Source organism: Strigops habroptila, chromosome 2 (genome assembly GCF_004027225.2).
Source record: "Strigops habroptila isolate Jane chromosome 2, bStrHab1.2.pri, whole genome shotgun sequence".
In the NCBI taxonomy this organism is placed as follows: Eukaryota; Metazoa; Chordata; class Aves; order Psittaciformes; family Psittacidae; genus Strigops; species Strigops habroptila.
Window position 1 is genome coordinate 10,702,707 of NC_044278.2, and position 18,593 is coordinate 10,721,299.

At 39.7% G+C, this 18,593-nt stretch overlaps 1 protein-coding gene across 2 annotated transcripts in view; it reads left to right on the forward strand.

The window, feature by feature from the left end:
* MAN1A2 (mannosidase alpha class 1A member 2) overlaps positions 1-18,593 on the forward strand; it is a 141,947-nt gene that overhangs the window by 86,957 nt on the left and 36,397 nt on the right. For both annotated transcript variants that reach the window (XM_030471971.1, XM_030471972.1), the window contains exons 6-8: positions 1,935-2,029; positions 4,646-4,769; positions 5,200-5,293. In XM_030471971.1, coding sequence (XP_030327831.1) covers positions 1,935-2,029; positions 4,646-4,769; positions 5,200-5,293 — 313 coding nt within the window. The remainder of the gene's footprint in view (positions 1-1,934; positions 2,030-4,645; positions 4,770-5,199; positions 5,294-18,593) is intronic.

Consider the following 18,593-nt stretch of genomic DNA (forward strand, 5'->3'; position numbering starts at 1 on the left):
TATAGAACTGAGCCAAGATGGAGCTTTTAGTTCTCTTCAGGGTTTCTTTTTCCCCAGTTACCATAGACTCCACCTGTATTACACCTCGTGCTTATATTATGCCTTCCTATTTTGACTTGGTCCTGTACTCAAGGTGAGTGTGTTATCTCAATTTTACTGCTAAATTTCTGCATATTTTCTCAGAGACTGTCTTTTGTCAGTATCTTTGCTAAAAATCATTCAAGCCATATTGCTTCTCTTACTTCACAGTTCTATCAAACCATATTCTGAGGTATCCTCTTTTTCAGTTTAGACATATCCCATCTTAATTTAGAGTACCTCTGTAAAAGTTCTTTTTTCTGGCCCATTGCTTTCAGATCCACCTCCATCTCTCCATACTCCACTGCATCGAACACAATTAGATGTCAACTTTAATATTCTCTTCTGGTTTATTTCATGTCTCACTAGTCATCTCTTCGAATACTAATATATTGATCTTTGCCCACATTCATATGAAAAATGAGAGAAACATCCGTTCTTGATTGCTTGTTTTTCAGTAACTTTTCAGCATGCTTCTCCAGTGAGTGTCTCTTCTGTTTTCCTCCATAGACTTTAGAAAAGGGAGAAATGTTTTTTATAAATCCAACAGTGCCTTTTATAAATCCAATCTTATAGTCCTTCGTAAAGCTTTTATTCTTCTCGATTACAGAGTATTGCTCAGGTAGTTGATAATAATAGAATCACAGAATATATCAAGTTGGAAAAGACCTATAAGGATCATCGAGTCCAACTCTGCTTCTCACCGGACTACCTAAACCTAAGCTGTATCACTAAGAGCATCTTCCAGACACTCTTTGAACTCTGTCAGGCTTGGTGTTGTGACCACCCTCTCAGTGAAGAACCTTTTCCTATGTCCAATTGAACTTCCTCTGATGTAGCTTCATTCCATTTCCTTGTGTCCTATTTCTGGTCACCAGAGAGATGATGTTTCTATAGTATGTCCATGTTGCATAAGTTATTTGGGGGCATGGTAGCTCTTTTAGTTATATGTTCATACGGTGCTTCAAACTGATGAATAATGTTATCTCCAAATTAAGAAGATACTTCTGCAGAAATGGCGTGAATACTGAAAATGTATGCTAGCAACTAGCTGGTAAAACCAGTTTTATGTCATGGGGATCTACTAAATAATGCCTTCTTGGAAAAGGTGCTTCCTATAGGCTTAGAAGGAACTTTCTCTCAATTGCGTATTTAACTAATAAATATTAGGCTATGAATGAGGCTATTACAGACTTATGATCCAAAAGTAAGTAGAAACAACACTGGAAGTGAAAGACATTTCGTCCCATCAGTAACTTCTATGAGTAGTCAGACTTGAGAGGGAAGATGAAGCCTATAATCATTTTTTGACGCATTATCAATGAAGGAAAAGCTACAGGAAACTGTGTATATATGGCTTTGCACAGACAATGTTCATAAAAGAATAGAAACTCTTGTCTGCACTATATATACATATTTCTTGTTAAAAAGAGATTGGAAGTTTGTAAAGTTAAAATACTTGTGTGTGGGGTGGGGGTGTGGGAGTTTTCTCTTGATTTTTAGCTACAAAATATAAAGTATGGTTTAAAGACTCCTTTAGAAAACACTTGAAATTCCTAATACTGGTGGAGGCAGGTGGGAGGAGAATTTATATCCTTCTTTAATAGGAACCTAAGCACTATTGCTGGAGAATATGGAAGGAAAGAAATGAAAATGACAAGTTTTCTTTCCACGTTCAAATCTTAATGAAATTTATAAAGTGAACAACTGAAAAAAAATTTCAAGTTACTGTATTTTTTACAATGTAAAGCTTTTCTAATACAGAGAGGTGGGTGGGGCAAGGAGGTATCAGTCTTTTTAGTTCTTGGAGGTAAATCAGGCTTTGTAACTCTTTGCAATTGATCCTACTACCTCAGGTTTTCAAGATCAAAGCAGTGCAACTGGCAGGAAAACTTCTTCCAGCCTTCAACACCCCTACAGGTATACCATGGGCAATGGTGAATCTGAAAAGGTAATGAATTTTCTTTTGTGGGGAAGTATGTTCCTTTCCCTCCCTCCCAACTTACAATGAGTAATGGCATATGTCAGTTTTTCTTAGTAGTGGAACCGTAGAAGATGCTGCAGACAAATTGGCATTCCTAGCACTTTAGAATAGTTTGCATAGAATTCAGAGCATCCTGTCTCTTTAACTGCAACAAACTGTGACCATGATGGGTTTTTTCTCCTGATTCTGCAATAAGAGTTCAACATGGCATTGGAACATACCCAGCATATTATTCCCTGTGTTGCCCTAGAGCTCAATCATTGGTTCTTTACTCATTAAAGAACCTATAGAAAAAGCCAAAATAGTTTGCAGGCCCTGGTTGAACTTCCTGGGTTTTACGTACTGTGTGAGCTGAATGTTATCTTTAGAAGACCCACAGTGTTTGGGAAAATGATGGGATGCTGCAGATATTCATTCATCTTACAGTTCAGCCAAGGTATAAAGGCTAGCATGCTGAAATCCATGATGGTATGTGGAGATGGAGAGGTTTCTTTAGATGGCTGTTTGGGACTGACACTGAACTTAAATGGTCTTGCATTGCCTTGTGGGAGAGAATTGCCTTGGTTAATTTACCTTGTATTGCTTCTTCAGTGCTGGGATTTCCCTCAGATTATGGGAGAGTGGTTTTGATGCAAGGTATTTTTAAAATCTTTATTATGTACTTGAACAGTAGCTGAATTGAGATGCATGTGTAGATTGTGTGTATACTCTTAAGCAATTCATGATGGTAAATAGAGAGCTTTGAATTGTTCTAAATTGTCATTCTTTTAGGAGAGACGTTTGTTGTGCTTTGTTAGACTGTGCCGAGGTTTAAGATGACTTTGAGAGTATTAGCCTTACATGCCTGTTGGGGATCAGGAAACAATCCTCACTTTGCTATCATTCCTCGGGTGAAGACCATGGAGCTGTGGTTTGCCCTTCTGTTGGTGCAGGGCCTTACCACCCTTCCTGGTTTTCTCTGCTTTGCTTGTGCTTCACTTCCCCCTCTGAGGCCATTTATTGGATCTCTGTACAATTAATATTGTTGGGTTAAATTTCCCTACGCACTTTCTGCACAGAATTATGGTTTACTCAGTCTTGTGTTCTTTCTGCAGTTTCATAGGGCTTGAAATTCCTCTGTGCATAAGTTAGACTTTTATTTTTGCTTTGGTTAGCAATCACTGCACCATGATTCCAGTATGTTTGAAGGGTCCAGGTGGCCATGCTCCTCAAGCAGCAAAAGCGTCTGCTTCACTCGCTCAAGCGACATAGATGGTGAGGTTTAAGAAGCTGCAAGCAGTAGATGCATGGGTACTTACCAGTAAAACATGGAGGCTGAGCACATAGGCTGGGTATCAGAGGACAGTCAGGCTGGACCAGGGAGCAGGATTTGCTGTAGGTGGAAGGGAAAAGATTGGAGTGGCAGAAATTTCCTGTGTGATGGTATTGTTTATGCGTTTACTGCATCAGTCTCTTGATAATGTATAGAACCAGCCAGCATCAGACAAGAAAGCAGTGGCTGGCATGCCAGAGAGCAGTGACAGTAGCAGGCATATATGAGAACATGTATCCTGAGGTTCACGTGCAATAGAAGACAAGACCTTAAAGAAATAGTTGGAGATTTCTTGTCTTGTAGGTTTTTTAGCTTTTGCATTCAAAATGAAACACTTAATTTTCTCTTTTTATCAGACCTGTACCAAAAAAACCCCTGAGACAAGCTATGATTTTGTCTCTGTACACTCTGTAGTTACTGTATTATAAAAAGGTGGGATCAGAGCTACAAATACTGCTCCATAACCAACATTTTTCCTTTACATTTCCTCTTTCTAATTCATAATTGAAAAAAGAAGTAAGAAGACATTCCTAATTGATTGTAGTCTTACTGATAACTGAAATCTTTTATGAGAAGAAGTAGAAGTCATCTCCAGGAAAATTAACAAGACCTAATCCTGAAAGGTGTTGAAAACTCCCAAATTAGGTTAAACCAGAGGTAGTTTAGGAGTTATAACTTACCAAGATGGTATGTCTTTGAGTGAAAAAGATATGAGGTATATGATGCTTTCTGTTGACTTTTTTATGTCAACCCGAGGAAATCACAATGTTCTGCCTATAGTAAACATACTGTTCTATGTAGATACAGATAGGGCCCACTTCCATCCTACTGGAATGTCTAATACTGGCTTGAAGCACATCCCACATGAGTAAAGGGAACAGATGTTTGGCAGAACAAGGAAGCAAATGCTGCCACCTTTGGAAGTATACTCATCTCATCTGATAATTGCTTTTGATTCTTGTTCTTAAAAATATACAATAAATAAGCAATTGAGATTGGGCCCAGTGTTAAGACATTATATTTCTATGACATCAAAAGATTATATCTTTTAATCACAGGACTTTTTGATGATGAGGTTATGGTATCTTTTTTCCATAAAGACACAACCAATGAAGCAACTGATGAATCAAACCACAACTCCTGTAATCTTTAGTACAGGTTAATATTTTGCTGTTACTTATTTAATGTGCTGCGGTGGTTGTTACTAGTGCTTTAATTCTGATTCTTTTGTTGTTTTCTCCTTTTTTTAATGCATATTTGTTGGAATATAGTGGTGTAGGTCGAAACTGGGGCTGGGCTTCTGCCGGCAGCAGCATCCTCGCTGAGTTTGGTACTCTGCACATGGAATTTGTCCACCTCAGCTATTTGACAGGGGACCCTGTATACTACAACAAGGTGGGTCTCAAATTCAGGTTTTTTTATCATACAAGTGTCTTTTACACTGTTTCATGACAAATTGTGTTAAAGGGGAAGTACTTTCTGTACTGAATTCTGTTTGCATTCTTGGTAGCAGGTAAATTTTTGCATGCAAGTATTTCTGTTACCAAATAAATATCTTTTTCAAGTAGAAAATTATGCAATTTATGACAAGTTTTCTTATTTGCTTCAGCATACATTTAAAAATTATAGGTTTTAAACATGTTTATGTGATCAGTCCTTTACAAACAGAAACATGAGAATCTGCAGGGAGCCCTCAAAGCTTATGGGTTCCGATTGAGAAAATTTACTACTAAAAAAAAAGAAAAAGAAAACGTATGAGATTTCACTGTGTACAGAGAGCAGATGAACGTTGTTAGTGGTGATCATGATTCTTGATTTCATTTAGGTCATGCACATTCGGAAGTTACTTCAAAAAATGGATCGTCCTAATGGACTTTACCCGAATTATTTGAATCCAAGAACAGGCCGATGGGGTCAGCGTGAGTAGTCTGATTTTATTCATTCTGAATTCAAGCTCTACTTCTTATTGTGTTGCTGAGTTGGAGAACAGAAAACTGATTCTGTAAGGGTACAGACAGCATTGCTTGAGAACAGGCAATGTAGAAGGATTACTTAGACTTGCGACTTCCCGAAACCAAGTTTTGCCTGTCACTCTCTCTGAAGTCACGCATCTTGGTTTTCATGATACTTTCTGGAAGCAGCTTCGTACTAAATCTGATGCCTGCCCTTGCTTTTATCAGTCAATAAAATCTTCGGTAATACAGAATGAGGCTGGAAAGAGTTTTCTCATTTTGACTTTGTTCTTGGTTTTGTTCTGCAAACCATGTGCTAAATGGATTACTGTATGGCAGTGTAGAAGTAATGTATGTTTGTGGCGGTGAAGTTTGAGCTCCTTCACCTGGTGTTAAGGACTGACATTTGCAAACATAGTTATACTTAGTGCCATGTGATGTGGCATGATGACCCTCTCTGTAGATCCTGCTGGTATCAATAGGTGTCTCATAAAGAGAAAAAAGGCTTTTGAGTGAAAAGACAAAATTCGGTTTTGTTGCTGATGCTGACGATGTTAGAGAAAAACACAAAGACAGACACACAAACATGATTTCTTTAAGTGGTTCTTCCAAGAAAAGTTGAGTGGTTTAGTGCTTTCGTAGTGGGTGTGATAGAAGAGAATCTTTCTCTTCAAGGTTTTTGTTCCTATTTCTTTTATGAATTCAAGTTCATTTAGGAAAAACAGGTAAGATGATCTATTTCTGTCCTGTTTGACATCATTGACAGGTTTCAGGGATTTCAGTAGTTGGCTGTAAATATCCAGCAGATCGTGTTCTGGCTTACAAACTAAGCATTTGCTTCTGACTTTGAGTCTGGTATATGAGGGAAGTGAACGCAGCTGCCACTGCAGTGACTGGAGAGAGTTGTCCAATCCTATTGTTACAGCAAAGCATCCAATATCTTTGAGTGAATAGTGACACCCTTTGAGATGGACGCATGGTTTGGGGAGAAAAATTCCTCGGACAAATTCAGGTTTAACGGTGGATTCAGGAAAAAAGAAACTGAGCAAATACAAACATTCACCCACTATTTATTGAAAACACAAGTTTATGTTGATGTTCTGAAATAATTTTTTCTATTCCTCTTTTTCTGTTCCTAATCAATTGCTCCTGCTATTTTTGTCAGAAGTAGTCTAATGTGGCATATCACAACATAATAATGCTCAGAATTAGCAGAACTTGGGAAGAAAAGAATCTTGGTCACTGAGAATAAACATACAGTGAGAATTTTAACTTTGCAGAAGTTTGATGGAGCTCAAAAATACTCTTTAAGTGAATTTTGAAAGATAATGCATTTGGGATGGAAGTTTAGGATTACAGGCTGAGACTTAAGTTGTTAGGATAAAAAGAAACACAACTTTATTATAGAGCCTTTAGCTTTCCTGTGCTGGTCATGAGCCAGAAACTTATTTCCTGGAATTTAGTGATCAGGGGGTTTGGGTCATATTGAGCAAGCTCATTTTTACCTACTATGATTTTCTCCTAAGTTTAATTCTCTCATACTCACAAGTACCAAGACATGTTCAAGTTATCTGGACTTAGAGAAAAAGAGACACTAGCTATCCAATCCTCTTTACCTATACAGGGTTCTTGAATGCTGATGATGAGCTAGCTTTTGGACAGATCTTTCAGGCCTTTTGGGTGTCAGCAATTGTTACTGAGGGGGGTTTCTGTGCCTGAGAATATTTCTGCCCTTAGCCTCCATAGATATTAAGCTGTGTTGCTGTGTCTTGTCTGCTTTTGCTGATTTAACTGTATGCTTAAACGTGGTTTGTTCTGGGTTTGGGTTAGTGTGGTGTATGTGATATGCTGCAAACATGTCACCATCCTCTTGATGCAGAGGCCCATGAGTCATTTCTCCTGTGGTTTGATTTATCAGAGTGCAGGCCTTTTGATCAAGATAGAAACAGCATGTTCTGCAGTTTCACTGCTGGGGAATGATGTTGGGTGACAGTGACCTGAGACATGCAGACTGTTCTGTTTGTTCATTGTTCTGTTGCCTCTGCTGGTGCTTACAAAGACGTGGTTTTGTTCAAACCGGTCAGTGCTTCTGATTCTGATTGTACCTTTCACCTGAAAGGGAATAATCGATACTTACTAGTCAGTTAGTGTGGGTTCATCAAGAAGGACATGACCATTGCTTCCAGGTTCTTAACAAGTTGCAGGGATGAGTAAAGTCATGTAGTGTGACATTAATCTATAGCCATGTCTTTTTAATGTTTACATATTTATGAATATAAATTTCTCTGTGAGTTTAAGGCATTTGACATAGCACTTGAAGAAGGATTCTGGTGACAGATTGCCTTCTTTTTTCTGCCTGCCTCATGAAGCAGCAGCAGCAGCCAGGGTTGGGAGCCACAGCAGGCAGGGCTGCACAGGGACTACCATTCCATCCCATCATTTTTTTCCATTTGAATGCCATAAAACCCAATCCTGAAAACTGCTGGGTGAATGACTTACTGGTCATTGCTAAATCTCCATAGTTTCCAGTGGAAATGAGTTGTAATGCAGCTATACATGACTGGACCCTTAGTGCTGTGTAGCAGGAATGGAGTTCATTATACCCAGAAGGAGGAAAATGATGTTATGTGTAGGCTAAATATTTGTGTTTAAGCGTGTGCAGATATTATTACAGCATGAGTGGCATCACAGCGTGGTTTAGCTCAGGGTTTGTTAGCTCACTGGGCCTTTTGCTAGAAGGCAGAACTATAATGCCCACAGGAATGTTGACAGATGCAATTTTTACTTATGGACTAAGGTGATGGTCCAGTAGGAACAAGTGATTTAAAATACTTCTGCCTTGGGGTTTCCGTTTCTGTAAGACTGAAAGGAAAATAGTTGGCAAGAAGTATCTTCTAACCTCTCACGTTAACCTACGGTTAACTTTGTTAGCTTTTTGTTCCACTTGATGAATAATTGGTTTGGTGTAAACATCAGAACTTTGAATTGAAATTATTTTCAAAACCAGTGGCAGTGCTTTCTAGAGAAGCATGCTAAGCAGATAGGACAACTCGAATTTTGATTAAAGCAAGAGATTTCAGAATGATGGAAATTAATTTGTACTGAAGAAATTTTTTTTTTTTTAATTAAATATGTTGAGAAAATGTAATTCGAATTTGCATTTGCAAAGAGCTTAGACTCGAATACCAGCTAAAACAGCAATAGCAAAGAAAATGCCAATCTGCGTGTTATTGCCAAGTCAGGACGTGCCACTCGTGTTTGCACATGTCTGTAGACTGGGCATTCTTTCTTTCTATCTTCCAGTACTGAGAATAAATTCTTGCATTTCATCTGGTTCCAACATCTCCTGCGAATAATAACGTTACTGAAGTGGAACTCAAATAACTGCCTTCAAATCTCACTACCTGCACCTTGGAGTGACCTGGGTTGGAAGTTGTCAGTTTAACTAATACTGGGTTTTAGGCTATATATGGCTTCCACATGCAAGAAAATAAGCAAAAATAATCCATTCTGTGTTTATTATGCTTTAGTGGTATGTGAGCACATAAACTAGTTACTGTAAAATAAGCTGGTGTGTGAATTTACAGTGCATGAGCTGAGCATTGTTATAGGAATGTAACAGCAGATACTGGAATTACCATCACTGAACATTGATGTGATGAACATTCAGAGTTGGTCTGTTCTACAGTGCTTTGTTCATGTCTCCTTACTGAAAACAAGCCCCTTTGGTCAAATTTGCAAGTGGATTAAGTTAAAAGCCCAATGAGGGGCGCTCTGTCGGCACTTTTACAAGGACTCACCAACACTGTGATATCTGGTTGATGTGTGTGTACTTAATGCACTAAATTTAAATGCTGTCTGACATGTACAAGTCCTCTGAAGACAAATAAGAGGATTCACACAAGTTTTTAGCCTACCTTGTTGCACACACTGCCTTAGCACCCTTTGGTGCTTAAATGAAACCAATCCAAGCATTTTTAAATTTAAATACTTTTTACAGAAAGATTCTGTTAATTTAATTGAATTAGATTAGATTTACATTTCTGTTAAAGTGGTGCCATTTTCACCATGTAGCAAAACCAAGAAAACCAGTTTTCAGTCAGTGTCATTAAAAGAGTGCACATACTGGCTTGAATATTCATCATTTTTTATGCCTGCCTGTACAGCTGGGGTTAGGCTAATGCTCTTGAGCTGTGCTGGGTGATTAACTGAGCTGCTTAATTTAAACTCTTGCATGTAATAGACAAACCATGAGGAATACACCCTATCTATTTTCATTTGTGATATGACATTTTATCAAATACATAGCACCATATGTCTATATTTGGCAGTATTCAAAGGAAAACTTTAAATAAATTTGATCTAAATGCACCTTGTTAAAGATGTGAAGAAAACCACTGCATCCAGCAGATTCCAAGACCTGCTTATTCCTCCTTCCTAGCTATTAAAGTCCAGAGAGGTACAGGTCTCGCCATTCCAGTCCAGTGGATGTGGCTGCTGCTGTTCCCATTTGCAGGTTGGCCAGTAGAGAGGCTGAGGATATATCCTAGAGGTGCACACATACACCTAAGAGGACACTAATGTGGCTGTCCACACAGACTGCCACTGACAACACTGCCTTTGTAGCACCCACACGTAGTACTGCCACAATTCACGTAACACGTACGTAGAGGTGGCCAGGTCTTGCTCCTCCTCCTGATGTTCAGTTAGATAATTACATGCACTTGCTCACCCTTCACAAGTGCACTCAGACTCACAGATCTTTGAAGTATCAGCAGATGCTCTCGGTCTACTTAATACCTGTGCTTAAACCCTGGACTAGGGCTATGCAACCATCGGGCTTTTCAGATGCAGATCTCCTCCTACTCACCTTCACATTTGCTGATGTGAATTCCACATACACACATGCACTCAGGATTAAGTTCACTGGGAAAACAAACACACACAGGTCTTCCCAGTTGTTGGCATACAAACCTAGGGCCCTCTGACCCACTGTCTTTTCTCCAGCCACTGCCACCCAGACCAGTCGGCCCCTGTGACCTGCCAAAGGCCTCTTCCTCCAGTTGCTGGCACTCCAACCTTGCAACACACATCCCAATCCCTCCAGTTACCAGCACCCAGACCTCCACTGCATGCCAGGCACTCCAGGTGCTGGCACCTAGGCCTGCAGGTTCTGCAACCTATGGCCTCTCTGATAGAATAGTGAGTGGAATTACATGCAAGAAAATAAACGATTTAAGAAGAAGATAGGCAGACTGTGCTGCTGTAGGGTGTAGAGTGCAGGCAGACAAGTGTGGTGATCCCCAGCCTGTTTACATGTGATCAGGTACTTTTAAACCACCTTCTCTCCATTTTTCCTTTGGTCATTCCTCCCTAATCCATCCTGATCCTTCCCTTTCCCTTCCTTTGGCCCTAAATAGCCCATAGTAAGTTTTATCTAAAGCCACAGCCTCGTTCTGCTGTCCCATAAATACATTTTGCACAGTCCTGCAAGGCCTCCGAAATACCTCATAATGCTCATGACAATCATGTTTTCCGTTTCTTATGAGTGACAAAGTTCAGATTGGCTCTCTGAGGCTGTGCCCGAGTATTTCCTTTAATGGCCCATTAGTCAGTAGCTGAAGAGTTCTGGTCTGTGTTATTGTCTGTTACCACCTGCTTGTTAATGTCTGTGTGTTTAATTTACCAATTTCCTTGTCATTTATTATTTCTTTTATACTGAATACTCCTTGCCCAGGGTAATTCTTTATCTGTGCTCTCACATTCCACATATCCCTGCATGGGAGAAGGCTAATACTGAGAACAGTCAGCATATCAGCTGAAGAATGCTGTCCTGGCAGTGGGAGCTCTATCTGACATATAGAAAGAGTGGCTCTCTTGAATACAAACTTTCAAAGGTGCTGCAGAGATTAATAAATAAACCACTATGCAAATTTCTATTACTGGGACTTTCATTGTTAAAATGAAGACACCCTTTCAGTCTTTACATCTACCTCTGGAAGATTAAAACCCTTGCAGATTGCAAGGTGAAGAAGACTGAAGAATGAAGTGGTCTTTCAAAAGATTAAAGAAATAGTGCAGATAAAGATTTCAGATAAAAATATAATTGTAGCATAAATTAAGAGGTTGATGGTCTAGTTCTGGGTGGTGAGAAAGATGCTAATGTTGGAAAATTCCTGTCTTTGCCAGCTGAAGCTGCTAGTGTTCTTCATCTATGAAGGTACTTTGCATTTTCTCCCCCCCTCCTTACATTGTTTGCTCTAGACAACACTTAAGAAACCAGCATTGCCAGTAGCTAAAAATCAAGTTGTGAAATGTAAAGTCAAATTCTGGCAAAACATCTATAACCTAAAAGGAAGTGAAAGGGAATAGTGCCAGGTAAGCCTGTATTTTCCAAGAAGTATTTTACAGAACTCTTGAGATAACTACCTTCAATTTGGACTTGTGGCTGATAGTTTTCAATGATTTCATTCTTGGGTGATTTTTCCCCCTTTGGCATAAGGAAAGATTTTCTTTCTCTTAAATAGAAATGGGGCAGGATTGAAATAATTAATTTTGTCTGTTGTAGAGGTAGTTCCCAACCTGACTTCATCATTTATTTGGTAGAGCAAGTAAAGTTCTGCTTAGAACATCAGTTGTAGAACTCAAGCTATGTGATCTAAGTGGTGGTTAGTCTGGAGGTAGGTGCAAGCATTTATTGAGGTGAGGGTTTCTTGCTTTGAATCTGCTTTCAGATTCAGTACATAACAAACAAATAAAACTAAAAACATGACTTCTAGACTTCCAGCAGTGGGCATGCATGTACCAGTTGCAAATGAGGAGGTGGGGGTGGTTCTCTGCTGTTTCATTTTCTTCACTGTCTTGGCAGATGTCCTTAATTTTTCTCTCCAAAATATTCTGTCTTGTTCTGTATTTAGGAATGTGTATGTGTTTTGAATAGAAAATAAACTGTGTCATCTCTACTGGGGAATTCCCCTTGCCCTTTTGCTTTACAACCTTGTACAAATGTAATTAACTGTGTTCCAAGAAAAGGCTGCATTCAAATTTGTTTATTCATTAGAAGCCAAGAGCAAGTTAATCTTTTAAAACTTTGTTTTAATGAAATACAGCAGAGCTGTGTGTTACAGAGAATGTGCTTTTATAAGTCTACAAGGTTAAGACATTTTGCTGGTCTGTTGAACAAGATGCTGAAAAAGCTGAACAAATAAAAGCTTTGTCTAGAAGGTTAAACATGTATATGAGTTAAGCATTTGAAACGTAGTGTCTGTAAAAACTTCCTAAAGAAAGGATTTGGATATGGCAGAACTGGGTTTTGAAACTGCTTGCACACATTGCTGTGGCAAGTTGTGAATATTTTCTTTTGCTGTATCGCCACACTCTACTTTCAGAGCATGATCTTGGTGGGGAGTGTATCAATACCTAGAATTTGAAATCTGTCCAGCAATTGCTTTAACATTTATTCTCCTTGCTGTGAATTCAGTCTTTAATAATCTTTATTAACAGAGCCCAACATGTCTTAGGGTACTGCCTGATATTCTTGAGAGTTTAATTTGTTGGCTTTGAAGACAGCCAACTTAAAATGATCAGTGAGTAAAATGGCATCCTTTGACATGTGCTCCGTGAGCATTTAAAGTTTGAGCTCCTGTGAAATCTCGTTACTTCTTTAATAACTAATATTTGTACTTGGATCTCTATCTACCTAAACTGTATTTTTGAACCATTCTTGACTTACTCATTTCTTATCAAAGAGAAGCCTATCAAAGTCCAGTTATGAACATGTTACAGCCTGATTACAGTTACTCGTTTTTATTTTATTCCTTCTGTATCACTTGTTGGAGGCTGTGCACCCAGGTGTTTCTTTTCATTCCTTCATCAGTATGTGAGACTTCGTATTCTGAGTTACCTGTGGAGATTTACCTTCTGGTGGTCACATGAGAATTATTTCTATTGTGGTGACATTGAGGGGAGAGGGTCTATCATTTTGTTCAGTGAACATTGAAGATATCTTTGTGATGGATTCTTTTAATCATGAAGTTCCACTGGAAGCTGGACTGTCCTGGTCCTTTAGCACCTTTAGTTACCTTTAGCAGCAAGGTAAAATACCATCTCATCTTGGAGATCTATGTGAAGTCATAGCTGACCTTTGATTGCAGATCACACTGTGGCCTATATAGTCAAAAGTAACAGAGAGATGGTGATGAATGCAGTCCAAATATAGGGTGTAGTAGCTCAGTCACAGAACATGGACTGAGTAAGTCTTACAATTAGCACAACTACCTTGCACCTACAGAGTGACCAAAACTTCAACTAGCTGTATGTGCAATTTCAGGCACCCATCATAAGAAGAAAAATAATACTTATATAGACACAAGTCTAGGAGAAAGAAAACATGCAGAGTAGCATAAATATAGGATTTATATTGCATGTCGTGTAGTCTGTAGGTACATCAAAAACAGGGAGTGTCTTTCATTGCTTCTTTGAATCTCTTTTGACTGTCAGCATTGATGTGTTATATATACACACATGTACATATGTAAGTATGTAAACTGCTATGGTCTTGATGTAGCTTGAAGGGAGAGGCCGAAGTTGTTGACAGTGGTTTTGCCAGTTAATTTTGCATAGATGAATGTTGGGCTAGATTTAATCTAATAAAGATTTTCTCTCTCCCAGCTTCTTGGTTTTACTCTGCAAGAGGAGAGTTGAGATCTTATAAGAAGACTAAGGTGAATAACCTGAAGGTTGTAATGACCCTAAGAGCTTGACAATCCCCCTAGGTAGAAACTTTTACTTGAAAGGGACTCTTTTGCATTGTGGGCACATACCTACAGGAGTATTGTTTGTAGCAGATGTTACCATCCCGTAGCTGTTTTTTACAGCCACCCTGTCAGATGAAAAAAAAGCATTAGGTAAACATGTATATGACTTCCCATGAATCTACTGCAAATTCCAGCAGCTTAGTTAAAGCTGGCAGCACAGGTGGGATTTACACTGGCTCCAGACTTGGCAGAGAGGCAGGTATGCTTCATCCAGGTGGTTAGGTTGATGAGTGTAGTAATCTGGAAAAGACAGCTTCAGGTGATAAAAGGCCACTTTTCAGTAAAAGCACCAATGTAAAGGTGTAATGTGGCTTCAGTTTTTGCACATGGACTTCATGTGTTTGAATGGCTGGATGGTCGCACGCAGAGAGTTGCAGTCAATGGCTCTATGTCCCACTGGAGACCGGTAATGAGTGGTGTTCCTCAGGGGTCAGTGTTGGGACTGATCCTGTTTAACAGTCGGCAACATGGACAGTGGGATTGATGCACCCTCAGCAAGTTTGCTGATGATGCCAAGCTGTGTGGTTCAGTTGATATGCTGGAGGGAAGGGATGGTATCCAGAAGGACCTTGACATGCTTGTGAGGTGGACTGATGCCAACCTCATGAAGTTGAACCAGACCAAGTGCAAGGTCCTACACCTGGGTCGGGGCAATCCCAGGCACAGCTGCAGGTTGGGCAGAGAAGTGATTCAGAGCAGCCCTGAGGAGAAGGACTTGGACATTGGTTGATGAGAAACTGAACATGAGCCAGCTTCAGTGTGCGTTCGCAGCCCAGAAAGCCAACCGTATCCTGGGCTGCATCAAAAGAAGCATGACCAGCAGGTCAAAGGAGGTGATCCTGCCCCTCTACTCTGTGCTAGTGAGAGCCCACTTGGAGCACTGTGTGCAGTTCTGGTGTCCTCAACATAAGAAGGACATGGAGCTGTTGGAGCAAGTCCAGAGGAGGCTGCAAGGATGATCAGGGGCTGGAGCACCTCCCGTATGAAGACAGGCTGAGAAAGTTGAGGCTGTTCAGCCTGGAGAAGAGAAGCTGCGTGGAGACCTCACAGCAGCCTTCCAGTATCTGAAGGGGGCTACAAGGATGCTGGAGAGGGACTCTTCATCAGGGACTGTAGCGATAGGACAAGGAGTGATGGGTTTAAACTGAAACAGGGGAAGTTCAGGTTAGATATAAGGAAGAAGTTCTTTACAGTGAGGGTGGTGAGGCACTGGCACAGGTTGCCCAGAGAAGTGGTAAATGCTCCATCCCTGGCAGTGTTCAAGGTCAGGTTGGACAGAGCCTTGGGCAACATGCTCAAGTGTGAGGTGTCCCTGCCCGTGGCAGGGGGTTGGAACTGGATGATCTTAAGGTCCTTTCTAACCCTAAATATTCTATGATTGGTCTTTAATTTGTGATTTTAGGTCATTGAGAGGTGAGCTCAGTCTCCAAAATTATAAATAATAACTGGAATGTTTTGAAGTTTGAGGGAAGTTTGAATACACAAAGGAAAATACTTGTTCCAGCTGTGAATTCCTGAGTGTGAAAGGAGAGCCTGTTGTAAGATACCAAATGAGAATACTCCTTTGACATTACAGAATCTTGAACTACGTTCAGTTTGAAGATGCATTTTGGTTCTAACAACATGAGTTAGCTAAACATATCTTTTAGTTCAGCTAGTTGTGCTTGCTGGTCTGTTTAAAATTATTTCTGTTGTCTTTGCACACACTTGAATTGTGCAAGCTTGAGAATGTTAATCTTTAGTTTGATAATCACTGCAGTTCTAGGAAGTTGTTTTGCTTGGTTTCATTTTAAAAGAAACTGGTAGCACTTACAATTAAGATTGCACAACACTTTCCATTAAATGATTGTGTTTTCAGTTTCTTGTAGCTGCCAAATTTCAACTCTTCCAACTGGAATATTCTGTCTGCCTCAAGCTGTTTTGTTGGGGTTTTTTGAACAGTTTTGACAAAAATGCTTCAGCCATTTCTAAATGAAGCTAGAGGTGGAATGTTGATTCTACCCAGAATAAAGCTTGTTTTAAGAACCTCAAGAACTATCATGTTTTGGATATAAAATACTATGGGAATTATTTGTTTCGGGACTGCTTGAGGAGAAAACCATCCATATTTTTCCACGTCTTTAAAAAATACTCACACCTACTGTCTCCATATGGAGTATTCAGAGTTGAGCTGCTACGTTCTGTAGAACAGTGTGTGCTGAGCAGGCGCCATCACATATCCCCAGTTTGGGAGGAGCAGAGCTGGGTTCTTCTTGTTCCTTTAATCTTTTGTGGCACTAGGCAGTAGAACAGGAAGCAGTGTCTGTACAGCTATCTTCTGACTTAAAAATGCTTGGCTTTGCCAGCTTAACTCTTCTTTTAATGTAGTTCTGTTATGTGACAACCTGCATGTTTTCGGAGGAATGCTCACGCTGATAACATGTTCGTTAGTGATAAATGATTCATAGCTGACTAGAAATTGTACCTCCACCTCCTTTTATCAGGTCTGCCCCTACTGCAGTTAATCTGCAAGTGTTTGCACTTTTAAGCCATCCACTCTGGTTTATGGCATCCTTAGGTTGAATTTCCATTGTGAATTGCAGCTGCTGCAATTTCCAGGCCCCCAGCTTTCTGGATTAAAGGATTAGAAAAGGAGCTTGCACCTATTTAGAGCAACTGAGGGGCACTCAGCCCAGCTACATGAAATAAAGATTGAACTGAAATTTAATCAGAGCTACTCTGAAGACAAAAAGAAAAACAGTTCTTTAAGAGTTTCCTACACAGAGAAAGAGGGCTCCTGCAGTGTAAGGCCAGTTGATACCCAGAAAAACCAATGGTCATGGGGTGTGTGGATTTCTCAATGAAAGTAGTATTAGCTTAATCATTTCACTGCTCCCTCCAGGTCACTTACCTTTTCCACTCTTTAACTCCTTCTCTGACATATTACAATAGCACTTTGCCAAAGATTGTGTGTTTGTAATCCTTAAGGGAAATCAGCCTCCCTTTTTGCCCCTTTGTTCTCTTGTTGCAGAGTAGTTCTGTACTATTAAATGGTTTAAATTAATCAGTAGTTGGTTCATCTTGGTGTTTCCAGTCTATTGGGTTTAACACCAGGCAGGTTTAAGTTAGTTTTCCTTTACTTTAGAGCCATAACTAACAACTCCAGTTCTAAGACTTGAGTTTCTTTTACATATTGCCAAATTTCTAATTCTTTGCTTGGTTGTTCTCTAGCTGTCTGTACTTAAAAATATTAAATCAGTGTTTTAGTTACAAATTCATGAATTAAAAATACTATGGGTATAGTTGATCCTCATCTCTACCTGCTTGTGCTTATGTGCTGCTATGTTATCTCACCATACTGCTTTTCAGCATGGCAGCCCATGCACACTAAACATACTTCTGCTCAGCATTTTATTGCATCTTTTCATTCCATGTGCAGTAAATGATGCATAACCTTTATGGGCACAGTGGAAGGACAGGAGGACATGCCCTGGGGTCAAGAAGGGACAGCAGTTCACTACCCATCTGCTCATGGGTAACAGGAAGCCTTACCCTCAGGTGTTGTCACTGCAGCATCAGTTCTGGCATGATGTGCTGCTTTTAAAACAATGCCTGGCTTCTTTCTTTATTCCTGCTCATTGCCAAGAGATGACAATTGAATAATTAAGGTACAAAGCAGAGAGGGTTTAGCAAATCATGAACTGTTTTTCATTTGCCTCATTAAGCTGCTGTTAACTACTTAAAGCCATCTGCTTAAAAATAATTTACCTGTCTTAAGTTTGCTCTAGAGAGCAGGTAGACCTTCATTAGAGCAGGTTTTGTTAGTAATGTTATCTTTAGGGGGCTTTCAGTTGTTGTGAAAAATATTGTGTTGCTCACTGAACTAAACTTACCCTGTAAACAAAAGGATGTGGCACATGTTTGTAACATGAGAATGAGCTATGTGAATGCCTAGTGTCCCTATTATCTACTACCATCCCCAAAAATGAGTCTTGGAGAGGAAAAGCAGCTAGATCCATCACAGTGCCTCAGCTGTAATTGAGGAGGGGGAGCCCTGCAGCCTGTGCCCTGAACAGCCAACTGTGGAAAAACAAGTTGATTTGTCTCCCTGGATTTGTAAAGAAACAATTTCACTGACAGAGGACAAATCACCAGAGACTCTCCCTCCTATCTCAAGCTGAGATTCATTGTCATTTCAGTTAGAGAGTATCTACGCTCCTTTCTGACCTGCTCTGTAATTCTGTGGTTTGCTGTGAAATAATTGTCCTGGTTCTTGTAAGAGGAGACTGTTTCAGCAGTGTGCTAAGATCATTTGGAGCGAAACTAGCTTTAGAAATATTAGATAACTGATGGTGTGAGAATTTAAGAGAAGATCCTCCATTCAGTCAGTGGGAAAGAGGTGGACGTGATTTGTTGAATATTAGCTGAGACACAATATATGGCTAAAATTTGACTAAATATAGATCTTCTTT